The 13,722-nt window shown below is 38.3% G+C and overlaps 1 protein-coding gene across 1 annotated transcript; it reads right to left on the bottom strand.

Moving 5' to 3' along the window:
* Positions 1–6,663: 6,663 nt before the first annotated feature.
* On the bottom strand, positions 6,664–10,850 carry pdcb (phosducin b). Its single transcript, XM_049587266.1, has 4 exons — positions 10,621–10,850; positions 9,320–9,381; positions 8,351–8,499; positions 6,664–8,084 (listed from the first exon to the last, which is right to left on the bottom strand). The coding sequence occupies exons 2-4, from the start codon at positions 9,363–9,365 to the stop codon at positions 7,569–7,571; spliced, it is 711 nt and encodes a 236-aa protein (XP_049443223.1). The 5' UTR covers positions 9,366–9,381; positions 10,621–10,850; the 3' UTR covers positions 6,664–7,568.
* Between the last annotated feature and the right edge of the window lie 2,872 nt (positions 10,851–13,722).

Raw genomic sequence — 13,722 nt, 5'->3', positions numbered from 1 at the left:
ACAACTGTTCGAGCAAGCGCAGTTTGCGATTTGAGTTTGTCTGCTCGCGGAGCATTATGGGAGTTGTAGTTTTTTACATTTAAATGACAGAAACAAGCATGTGTGGGGCAATTTAACGTGCATATTCTGTAATAAATATATTACTTTACTTTTTGCTTGGTGAAAGAGGAATAGATACGTCCATAGGCCTGCTGCAAACTAAATATCCAATGTTCATTGTATTGTATTTACAAAGAAATTCAAATGAAGTCATAATTAAGAACATAGGCCTACAATTGAAGAAGCTATGATAATGCAGAAAGAGGTCTTGAAATGTGACAGTTGTAGGCAGGGTGTCACTTGTATACACAGTGAACCTCCTGGTGAGCATGCTGACAAATAAAAAACAGCTCTTTTGGAAAAATGATCTGCCATTCTGTCAGATATTACGCAACCATCTCAATTACAAAATGTTCATACTAAAAGATTGTAGACTCAGTAGATTTGAAACCTGCAAAAATTGATGCTTTGGCCACTTGGGGGAAGCAAAAATTAGGCTGTATCAACAGGAACTTTTTTGTAACACTCTAATACTTGTAACATAATAGATTCATACCAGTTTTTATATTGAAGTTCATGTCAAGACAAAACCTTACTAGCTTCTTCCTGAGACCTTTAACTGTATGTCAGTCTTCTCAGGTGTCACGGAGTTCTGTTGTCAACACCTGAGGATTTTTGGATTCACTTACCCACTAGCTTTTATTATTTAACAGAAAGCTAGTAACTGAAGTATTATTTTTTGTTACTGTTTCCAATGTAAAGAATACACTATTTAGTCAAAAAAAACCCAACAACTATTAAACTGTTAGTATTACTTTAATGGTCCTCTGTGTTGACCTCTGGTGTTGACTGAATGAACATGCCCTCAGTCAAAGGTGCTCAGCAGATGGCGCCAACACACTGCATACGTGTGTTTGTGTGTGCTTGTGTACACGTGTACAGTGTGTTTGTGTGAATGTGTCACGTAGAAGGAGGATGTAATTCAGTAAAGGATGTTTTTTTTACGAGAAACTTATTGTGCATTTCTGGAAAGCCCAGAGATGACCAAGCAGCCTGACCTCTGACAGATTAAATACAGTAAGTTGTAAAACAATATACATGCAAAACAGCACAGAGCACAATAGTGCTTAAAAACACTAAGCACACTAAACAGGCTTTAGTGGTCTCCCCCAGAAGTGCGTATCTGGCAGTGAAGAGAGAACTTTGAAACATTATCACCATTTAAACTAATAAAGAAAAGGTGAATTTTTCTGATCTTTGGTTTTGTCTTTTGATGGCTTTTGGGATTTGGACTAATGATCTCAGTATTTTTTAAGGTCTTGGCTATAAAACACTGAATATATTCTCATAACCATGGTGTCAATTTTGTCATTGAAGGGTTTTGAAATGACTGACCTTATCTTCATTCCCTTCAAAGCTTCATACTTAAAGTTATACACTTACACAGTAAATAATAAATTTATATGTGCCACGTGTGCATTATGAAATGTACGGATGGGCTATTAGCAGCAGACTATGTAAAAAATATGATATCAGGCAAAGCATTTGGAAATACCTGAGATGTTCTTGAAGAGTGAACATCTAAAAATTCATCAAGCATGTTTTTTGGGGGCTTTCTTTTGTTTGTTTAAATTGTACCACAAATTTATAGTTTTAGTTATACTGATAAACTTTAATTGTCAGTTACTACCCTATATGTGGGTTTTAATTATTTCCACACTCTCAATTTCATTGTCATTTATCACTGCTTCCCTGGTGACATATGCCTGGTTGGTATTTAGGTCCTGTCTGGACTAGTTTTGACAAATACCTCAGTGGTTTATTGATTCATAACCAAGGTAATACAAGGTGAGACAAAAGACTGATGGCACGAACACGTGAAGTGTTGAGGCAGAAGTTTGCTCCAGGCAGGAGAACTATTTTTATGACACTTGGCTGTCACGCCTGGATACCACGGATGTATACAGTAACCTATAGCAACATTGGTGTGCACACCTCATAATCTCTAAGTCAGCCATGTTGGTTGTTGCCTGCACTTGTCGTAAGGGTGAAACCCAGAAGCACGGACACAGACAGTCTGAAGTCTGTGATGTTTGAGGTGGGTGTGATTCATGCTGACAAGTGTCTTTCAGCATTGACAAACAGGTGACTTGTCACCCACAGTATGACAAAAATTCAAAATGACATTTTTATCCATCCACCTCATCCCTGACATTAGTTCGTGTATCTAACTGTCCATTCATTTAAGCAATCAGACTAGCGTGAGAAACACCAGTAAGACCAACCCAAAGGTGGACTGTAATGTGGGGGTGGTAGGTGCACTGTAATTTATTTTCTGCAGCGGTTTGTTTCTCATCCTCAAAGCCATGATTCTTATCTCTCCCATACTCCCTCATGTTATCTTTAACAGTTTGCGCACTCCTCCTTTGTAATAACATGATGAGTATTCTGTGCTGATGTAGTGGTTGCATTGTATCTCCTTCTACCCCCCCCCCAACCCAAAATTGAAGTTGTTTATTTTCAAAATAAAAGTCTCATTTACGTCATTTACGTCATCAATTAATCATTGGAAAATAATGAGTCACGAGGGACTTACAAGCACCTAAACAAAATGACTTAGAATAGGTTTACATTTAGGATGACAGCCAGTGAGCACAGTTTGCAGTTATGTCATCTCACCCACATCCGTTGTCCATATTTGGTCACGGGGGCCATGTTCGCCTCAAAACAGCTCTCCACTGCCGTGTCATGACATCACCTCAGTGAAATAGTTTTTTATGTGGGTGAACTAGAGCGTAGCAGCTGGGCTTTCCAAGAGTCCATACACAACAATCACAAAAGTCCTCCAATTAGGGAAGCAGTGTAAACAAAAGGGGGAATCCAAACGTCAAAAATGGGGGTGGGATCAGGTGATCACTGCAGGGGTAAACACTGAGGTAAACATTCATTTGGGGGGATTGATGAGTCAAATCATGCTCTGTGACCAGTCACAAGATGCAAGTTCATTGAGCTAAATGGAGTAAAACCTCAAACACCATCAAATCTGAAACACAATTTTCCTCAGCAAAGGTATCCTGATCCTGCTTCTTAAAGAGGCCTGTGCTTCAGTTACGTATATAGTCTGCAGAATGCTGAGGCAAAATATGTCCTCTCACTTCTGAGTGCTTTAATATATATTCTGAGCTATAGATTAATCATTTTATATTAAAATGAGTCTTCTCTCAACCCTTGCCTGGCCTCTGTTGCACTCACTGAACCCTGCTCACTGTTGGAAGAATGCCACACATATTGAATTGTACGTATCTGTGGAGTGGGGCTGAAGCTTGAAGGCATTATGCCTCGGTAAAAGTTACTGTAGTGGACTTTGCGAGCCAGTGGGGGCACACGTACACTGTCTGAATAGTCAAAATGAAGTGTTTAAGCTAGCTGGCTGACACTCTTGTGTACTGTACAGTGCCATAGTCTAGGTCAGCAGCAACCAGTCTGACTGACATGTTTGGGCACCTCAGGAAAACCTCTCATTCCTAAGAAAGCTCCTGTGGGAGGTATCCAAAAGGTTTTTGATAAATCCGAGACACGCTACTGTGAGAAAAACGAGGTGTTACCAGCTAGAGGCTATGCAAGCCTTGCCAGATGCGGTGCTGTGGAAACACAGACACGTGTACATAACCTCAGAGAAATATGTGTTAGCGTGTCACAGTTCTTAAGCTCTTGCATTTTGAGTAATTAGAAATGAGGAGCTCCTTTGCAGGCAATATGACAGAGATTACTGGAACTTACTTACGTGAAACCACATAAAAGCAGTCACGGTGGGATGTGTTTTGAGGTGCTTTGCAAACCTATACTGTAAATAACTTTATATTACTCAATTTAACAGCTGGATTGCAATGACTATAACATTTTCTGTCTTTGGACCTAAACAGGTGTGAATGCACCTAGTATACCACTACTACTAAAGCTATAGCCTTAATCCTTTAAGAGGATTGACCTGATTACCTTAGCATAGATCACTGCACTACGCATCATTAAATAACACTCTTTGATGCAGCCTTGCATACTGCTATCTGATACTGTGACGATGTTATGCATGGTAGTGAGTCTGCATCATATTAATTTTAATTCAAATAAAGCAGAAAACCAACAGTTAAATAGCTACTGTCTGGACTGCCTAGCAAGATATGACTCGTCTAGTTTTATACAGACAAAGATGAACTGGCTCTATATTGATATTGATACTATTGAGACTTAAACATACAAGAATTTAAAATAGCCTACCTTCGGTGCAAAGTCAACGTTGGGGAATAACTTGTTACATGCAACAAAGTTACATAATTAAATTACAAAATAAATGTAATTGTAATCTGTTACAATTACTGAGAAAAAATATGAAATTAAATTACCGTTGCTAATCAAAATGTTGGTGATTATGAAGGGCTTACCTATGACTGTTCTTTTCTGGAAAAAGCAAGCTGCAAACCTCCAGGGCTGCAAAATGAAGCCAGTGCAGAAATAAAAAAACTGCAGCTCTCTGAATGACCAATTGAGGCTGGCTCCAAAAACCAGTCAATCCTGATAGGTCCCCATGTTAAGATACCAGACTTTACAGCAGAAATAAACATGTTTACAGCTTGGTACAAAAATGATTTTGGTGTCTTTGGCTGATTTCTCCCTTCATGACACTTATATGGGGGTGATTTTTTCACAACCAACCTGTTTTTATCTTATTAAGACTTAAATTTGCACGGGGTGTTGGCAGCGTAGAGGATAATGCCGGCGCCCCATGTACAGAGGCGATGCCTCGCTGCGGTGGTCGCAGGCTCAACTCCGGCTTGCAACCATTTGCTGCATGTCACCCCCCGCTCTCTCTCTCACCCCATTTCACTCTGTCCTGTACATTAAAGGCAAAAGCCCAAAAAAATAATCTTTAATTAAAAAAAAGACTTAAATTTACGCATAGTTAAAGGCTGGCCACTTTGAATGACAGGCTGTCTGATCTGCTGATAGTGTCCTCGGCTTCTCAGTTAGATCCCTCGCTCCTCCACAGCTCCAACCTCTCACCCAAATATTGTCACTCATGTCTCCAAAAAACCAAGATGGTGACGGCCAAAATGTTGAACTTGAGGCTTCAAACCAGGAGTCCATAAACCAGTTGGTGCCATCACACTGGCTAGGTCTATTATTTTTACAGCCTATAGTAAAAAGCCTATATCTAGGACATAACATTCATGCTACTGCTTTGCAGCTTTTTGCCATGCAGGAATATAAAACAGTTCAGCAAAGCCGTTGGGATTAACGTGAGTGCAACATTTACACACTTGTGTTTTTAGAACTTTTAAATTTTATTGCCTAGTTTTAAGTAATCAAATGTAATTAGTTACATTACTATGATAAAGTATTTCATTAGTTACATTACTTATTACATTTCTAACAGGGTAATTAGTAATTTGTAAGGGGCCTCCCTAGTGTAGTGGTTAGAACACTTGTTTTCCATTCAGGTCCAGGGAACAATCCTGTTGGGGTCAACACCAGCAAAGGCATGCAGTCGCAAGAGGTTCCCACCACTGAATCAAACGGGATCAGATTAATCTGAGCCAAGTCCTCATCATGGGCACATTTCAAGCCCATCGTAGATAGGAAGTTCCATGTGTAAAAGCAGATTCAATTAGTAATCTATAACCTATTACATATCAGAAGTAACCTTCCCAACACTGTCTTTGGTAGCAGTGGCTGTGTTTGTGTGATAATGTCTTTGGTAGTTTCAGAAAAGTTATGAGGCAATGTGATTTAAAACAAAACAAATTGTGGGTTAGCATTGCAAAAGTGTTAAATACCTTATCCGGCTTTTATGTTGTGGTTTTGGCACGCCTGCAGCTCACTGGGGTCACAAGGGAGTCAAGCCTATCATGCAAGACCAACAGATGAGGTTATTTAACATGTGACAGCCCGCTTCAGCAGGAGAGGAGTCCTCTGCAGTTGTAAGTTTTTTTCCACTTGGTACTTCTGCTCTGAGAACACTGAAGTAAAAAGACTTTTTGTTTTAAAAATTCCCGTGAAGAAATAGAAATGAAATTTGAGCTTAATAAGTTGTACTGTCCTTTTGGAAAAGCGTAAGGCAGTGGTCGTTAAAAGCAATCAGTGGAGCCTCATTTTTGGCTGAATCTCTTGGGATCATTTTACGATTATGGTGGTGACATAACAAAGCTTTGTAATGCTCTTTCTGTGAGAATGAATCACATTTAAAGCAATAGCTCAACTTTTTGGGAAATTTACTTTCTCACCAAGAGTTAGAGGAGAAGATTGATAAACATGCAAGCAGCTGGTTAGGGAACAGCTACCCTGGCTCTGTCCCAAAGGCAAAAGATATCCACAGACCAGCACTCTTAATGCTCCCTAGTTAACATGATAAATTGTTTCTTTAATCAGTCCAAAATCAAGTGTAAAAAGAAAAAGTTCTGATTACTTTCTCGACTTTATAGCATCTTGCAGTCAATGCGAGGATGTAGTGTCATAAAGCAATAAAACCCAATGCAAAGTCTTACTATTTTGTTATTTTATTTGTTTATTTTTTCTTGACAACATGTATATGGGGCTATGATTCAACTTATTCCAGTACACAGTTTAAAATAGTAACCAAACCTTTCGCAGAATCATCAATATCAGTGATGATACTGCTGAGTCATATCACACTAACCCAATACTCACGCCCCCCCTATTTTGTATATTCCCATGACTTTCTCCCACTTTCACAATATAAAATACACAGACATAGATGAACTCACTGATGATGCTTCACTGATGATGGTAAAATACCAGAGGCTCATAAATGTTTTTTCCAGACACAATATGCACCTCCCACCACAGCAAGGGTAGGTAATGTTGTCCTTGACAGATGGAAGACATCGTTTATACAAAAATGTTTCCACATCCAGAGTGCTTTGCCCTCTTAAGTATTAAGAGTTCCTGTCCTGTTTAGCCCTTTAAAGTTTCATTTAAATCTTGGCAAAAACACCACAGGGACCTGAAGTATTCACATGTTTAAATATTGTATCACATTCGAGGATGTCACTTTGTACAAATTCTCCATTTATAAATAACCCGTGTACAGATCAACCCAAGCAAATGCTACAAAACCTCTTTGAATTATTACATTTTTACAAGTACATACAGCATGTAATATTGTCTATCATTACAAAATAAAACATTGCAAATATTTGAAATTACAGTAAGTTGGATTTGGCTTTTGTTTGGGTGGTGGTGAGGGGATTTGTGATATATATATTTACAAACATATAATTGCTGTATTTTGTCACCGTGCTGTTACCCACATTTTGAGAGCATATCTGGGACATCAAAGTTTCTTCACCAACTGGATGTAAAGTGTCTTCTTTAGGGAACAATCCGTAAACACTAGTGAGCTAGCGGAGATGTTTTTCTACTTGCTGTAGCCCAACAGAATATCTGTCTTTCATCGCTCTCTGTCCAGCTCTCCAATACAGCATCCTTTCTTCCTCATTAGCCAGACTCTTTGTTTACTCAACATCATGATCCTCTTCATCCTCCACACGAGGCAGCTCTCTTTCTGGCAGCAAGCCATAGCTGTTGAGGAAGGCCTCCACATCAGTGGCGAAGAACTCCTCAGTGAGGTGCTGCGTGCACGCCAGGAAGTTCCCAAGTAGTTCTCCTGCCTTGTACACCAGCAGTGTCGGCAAAACCTCATCCGAGAACCGCTCAGCAGCACCGGATGCGACAGCATCGATCCTGCAGAACTTTACAGTGGGGTACTCTGTGGCCAGGCAGTCAAGGCAGTTGTTGAGCTCTTCGCAACCTTTGACCCCAATCTTGTAGATGTGGACAACCACCACTGTGCTGTAATGCTCCTTCTCGATGACTTCCAGGAAGGCCTCTCCACTGTCCAGGTCATGCACACCATCAAACTTGGGCCCAAAGCTGAGTTTATCATGCATCTCCTGCATGCACCGCTTTCTGTATTTCTTTAGACATCCTTCATCCTCCTCCTTAAGCAGCTCATACTCTTGGACACTCATCTGAGAAATGATATCACAACAATAGTTAGAGTATATATTGGCTACTGACTGATATAATGTGCAATATATAATGATTATTAGATGCATTCATTCATTCAAAGAGTTTTCTAAAGTAACTCCAACAGGCTCTCATCAGACTTGTTTTTTCTGTAAGTGCGACACTGGAAAACCATTTCACAGATGTTTCATAATGCACAGTATCCAATGATCACGATCAAAAGCAAAGTTAAAGTCTGCCATCTCTGCTGTGGCCAGTTTAGCTGTACCTTGCGGTTAAGGTTTGCTCTGGCGTCATCTTTAGGCCTGCTCGGGGATGACATTTGTCTCAGCAGCTCTTTCTTTGCAGGTGGCAAGTTTTCCTGGTCCATACTTTCCAACTTGAACCTCCTCCAGTCATTGATGACTCCCTTTGGACCTATAGAGAATGCAGTAAGTATTTTGTGTTCAGTTATTGAAAGGTAAAGAGTGAGTGTAACTCCGGCTAGCCATCTCTCTGTTTTAAATCATGACGTAAAGCTCACTTTTACCTGAGAGCCTTTTCTTAAATTGTAATCCTGTCTTGGTTTTAAATTTGTACACTTCTCATTATTCAGCTGATTTAACTTTTGTTTTAATTTTAAGTTCTTCATTTATTTAGTTTAAAGCACTTTGTGACTTTATTAGAAAGGTGCTATAAAACTAAAGATATTATTATTACTATTGTATGTCTATAATTATCTAGTTATAGTAAAGGCTGATAGAAGCAAGAAAAAAAGGAAAACAGAGAAATACATTTTTGGAGGCAGACACATTTCAAAGGTAGTCAGTCAAGAGTAACTTGGTTGTGGTTTCATTAAGAAGCATTCACTTTAGGCTACTAGCAATGCACAAATAATTAATAAATAATGGCTGGTTTATTCCTTTTGTAAAATGACAATGTGCAGCTATGACTCATTGATAGGTATTGTGTCCTGTTTAAATTTGGGGATTAATGCTTCATCTCCACCTTCTACGAAGTGTCCCACTATTGCGTAACATAAAGAAGATTAGTGTGCCGGTTATACTGCCAAAGCTTTACAGATCTGTGCTCTGCTTTTTCTTTGGGCTTACTGTTATACATTTAGAACCAATTGCTCTGTCATCAAAGCTTTTGCTATACTGTTTATTTGTAATGAAGACTTCTTAAGACTTAAATTCATGGCACAAGCACAAAGGAAGTTGAAAAAATATTTATTTACTGCATTACTTTTACTTACCTGTGTGGGTTGCGGTCTCTTCCAAATCAACCACTTTGTCAGACATTCTTTTGGTTAGGTACCTGTAAGATAAAACATTGAGAATCAAACTGAGTTAAATGAGGTAAGGATGTGGTTAATGGATGCATGTTGGTAGGCTTTCGATGTTTGACTGAATGTATTTTACTCTTCTGAAGTGTTAATGGCCTGTAGCACTTGTTTGTTCACATTGCTCTCAGTAAGCTATTTGCATGGCTGCAGATTTAAAATCTTTGCACTGTGACAGAGCTACTAGATACAAAACAAGTCCCATGATATTCAATTAAATAAATGCAGTCTAAGTGGATTACTGATCTGCAACAGATCCCTGTTAGCCCTCAGGGCGAGACTTAGCTAGCTGCTGATTTAAGATGGAACAGATGGAATTAAAAACAGCTAAAAACACAAACGGCAAGCAAAAACAAAATCATCAAACAATGAAAACAATGATGTAATAATTTAAAGATATTATGTGTGTTTATATAACACGTCCGATGCATTCTGAAAGAAGAAAACAGGAACAAATGAATGACTATAGATATATTCTTTCAGGTTCCTTACTATGATGTGGGATTTCATGTGTCTGTTTATCATTAATAGAAAATGTAAATGTACATCTATAGACAGCGTTTCGACCAGTAGATGTGTGTGTGGCATGTGTAGAGTCAATATCTTATTGGATACAATGGTTTCAGTGTTTTAATTAGTGTGCTCGTCCTTCCTGCGTGCAGTCATGATGCTGATCTTTGCTGATGGTCTTTGTGGCCACCTTTTTAACCCCCAAATCCAGTGTAATCAAGTTGAGATCTGCCCTGATTAGCTCTGGCATGAGCAAATGAAGTCACCTATAAGTGTTTCCGTGCTGTATGTGTGTGAGCAAGAGATACACAGTAAACTCTTTCAAACAGCTGACTCTCAGTTCGACACAGACCCACGCCTAAAGTCAGTACCAAAAGAAGGAAACTTTTGTTCTCATTTTGTGCAGAAACCTTTACTTTAAAATACACAAAAAACTAAAACAGAACCGATAATAATAATATCTATGTGATATAAGATATAAATAGCAAATTATGTACATTAAAACTACAGATAGGCTGTAAAGTTTGTCTCTAAAGTATGCAAAAACACGACTGAATAACTTCTCTCCTATTTCATCTATTCAAAACTAAACTTCTCGTGTCAATACATTTCAAATGCTTTTTTTTTTTTTATAGCTGAGTTCTCTATTATTTTCCAAAAAATAAGACAGATATATATCAATATCAATAGATTTTTTTTCCTACCTCCCACAGTCACAGTGAAGTCCTTCCTTGGTATCAGTATCTAACGACACACTCTTCACTCGATCACTTCACAGACCTATCTGTTGCTGGATAGTGTGTGTTTCTGTGTGCATGCGTGCGTCTTTCCCAGCCAATGAGCTTGGTCTAATGGAGATTTCAAAAAAAAGACCGTATAGACCAAACAGAAATAGAGCATAGATCCTAAGAGGATTTCACTTCAGGAATTAGAAGCCTCTACTTGATACAGGCCCAACTACACACAACGAAGAGAGGGAGGGAGATAAAGAGGAAAAGAGAGGGAGAGAGGACACAAAACTTCTCTTTCCAAGATTCTGAGTTTCTTTGTTTTTTCTTTTTTTACAAAAAAAAGAAACTAATAAATAATAATGCTTGATGAGACAGCCGATAACAGTGTATACTATTCTATTCAACAGCAGTACACAAGATCTGTTGTGTTGCATTTCATTGTAAACAGCACATTAGGAGTTAATAATAACAGAGGCACTCTATCCCTGAGATGGACTCTCTGATAGAGTGATCTTGTCTGGAATTCAAAGTTCCTCCAGGCAAAGAGCTTCACATGAAAATAAACACATGATGGGAAAAACACAAAACACTGCTAGCTATGGGTGGGAGATGTTTAGTGACGCTTTATCATGTGCTTCTTGATCATTTTCAGAAAACACACAGTAGCTTCTTCTCTTTTCTTTTATATTTTCCCACAAGTACGTTTGAAGTTAGGAGAAGTCATTTATTAATACTTCACGAAATTGCTTTTTTGTGAATAGAAAAAAACCCCTGTATTTCTACAAAGACAGATAAGGTAAAGTAGAAGCATCTGTGCATCTCACTGGTTGTGAATAACTTCGAGACACTAAAAATATCAAGAGCAAACAGTCCTGTTGCCAGAATAAAATGTTTATTCAAACTACAGATGTGTCACATTTGTACCTTTTATACATATAATATATCAACATCACTAATGTGACGTTACTGATTAGACACACATGAGCTCAGTTTCTCATCAGGAGGAGATCTGGCCGATGCCATGAAACCTAGGTGGGACGGCTGCCAAGCAGTAGACAGCAGCAGATCACAGCTTGAGACCAACAGACAACAAAAGCGGGTGTTTTTTAACATGTCGGGACATTTCCAGGTCTGTTAGTTGCAAGCAAAACAGAGATTTTTTTAATGAAGCATTTCAAGCTCTGTTTTTGGTGACCAAACTGGGTATTTTAAGCCATAACATGATATTTTCCTCACTCTTAGTTAATGTTTTTTGTGCCTAAATCACGCATTAATCACAGCATTGTCACAACATAAAATCGATCATATCCATGGTTTGTAGAAACGTACACTGCCAACATTTGGCGATTGGACTGAACATAACATATATTATATGGTTAGGCACTTATAGTGAGTTCTCCAAGTTATGGAAAAGTTAAACGTAAGTTGAAGTTGAAGCCTGGCTTCTATTAAAAATCATCTATTCTTTATGTGATTGACTGATTTGATGGAGATGTTTTACTTAAAGGTCCAGCGTGTTGGATTTAGTGGCATCTAGCAGTGAGGTTGTAGAACTGAAACTTTTCCCATATTCCGTTTGACCAAGCGCTTAGAAGAACTAGTGTGACCAATGGGAAAATCTTAACAGCCCTATTGAGACCCAGCCTTTGGTTTGTCTGCTCTGCTTTAAAGACAACATGGCAGACCCTTTTGAAGAACACTGGCTCTGTATGTAGACATAAATGACTCATTTTAAGGTAACAAAAAAACACAATGATTCTTATTTTCATGTCAATATAAACTAATAAAAACATATTTAGGAATTTTATATTCTATTTTGGCCAATAGCTGCCCCTAAATCCTACAAACTGGACCTTTAAGTCACTTAAACATTAATTTTCCAATGTAAAAACGCTCAATTTCAAGTAGAAGATCTGCATTAAAATCTTTTTGAAGTACAGAAGTATTATCAGCAAAATATGCTCAAAGTATCAAAGATAAAAATACTCATATTGGCAAGTGTCCCCTTTCAGAGTGTTAATAGTGTAATAAATGTATGATTGGAATACTACTACTGATTATTTCATGTGTGCGCAGCATTTATAATGATGATCATCTGTTTTACATGTAAAACTTGCAGTGTTATTATAACTGTCAAATAAATGTGGTGGAGTAAAGAGTACAGTGTTTCCATCTGAAATATAATGGAGTAGAAGTGTAATGTATCATAAAACAAAAATACTCAAGTTAAGTAAATCCAAATGTACTTATTTACAGGCTGCATTCATAGTGGAAAGAAAGTAATCCATTATTCCAATCACCACAAACACCCATAAAGGAGTGTATTGTCTAATGATATATAAAGGTCTCTGTGACACCTCTGTGTAGTAATATGTTCATGGAGTCTGTGAGACAGACAACCAGCATAGCTTTGACTCTCCCCTGAGATGTTATTCACAATGCATACTCTTCGGTTTCACCTTAGAACAACATTCAGCCAATAAATTTGAGACTTTTTTTTTCTCAAAAGCTGCTGTATGAAAAGAAATTCCTCGGTCACTCCTCATTCTTTGTATTTTCCCACACGCCTTATTGTTAGCTTTTATTTAGCCAAGCGCTGAATCACTGCAGTGCAAATACAACGGTAAATGCTCTCCACGCCCACACAAAATTTTCTGGGACAGCTCATGCAACCGTGTTTGACTTCTGTCCTCAGTCTCTGTGGTTGCATCCTGTATTTATTGGCTTAAAGGATTACCAGACTTTTTTATTTGGCCACACTGAGCATGCAAGTCAGACGGGGTTTCATTCTTTAGTGAGCATGGGTTGCTTAAAAATGGAATTCAGCTGATTATTTAGCACCTTCTGTTCTAAAAATGTCTGTCAGCAACTGCATAGAGTCCAATATTAGCCTCGCTATACATAACTGAGCTCACTTGATCATATGTTCAAACAGCCAATGTATTTGTTAAGTCACATGTCATGGTATGTGCAGACCAACAGCAATACCAACATTTTGCCCAGAGCAATGTCTCCTTAAAAGAAGCCTTGCGTAGGAGATACGTTTCAGTGTTTCTGTGAGTATGGAGTATAGTC

This window comes from Epinephelus fuscoguttatus, linkage group LG10 (genome assembly GCF_011397635.1).
Source record: "Epinephelus fuscoguttatus linkage group LG10, E.fuscoguttatus.final_Chr_v1".
Taxonomy (NCBI): domain Eukaryota; kingdom Metazoa; phylum Chordata; class Actinopteri; order Perciformes; family Serranidae; genus Epinephelus; species Epinephelus fuscoguttatus.
This window is presented reverse-complemented; position numbering and strand designations above follow the sequence as displayed.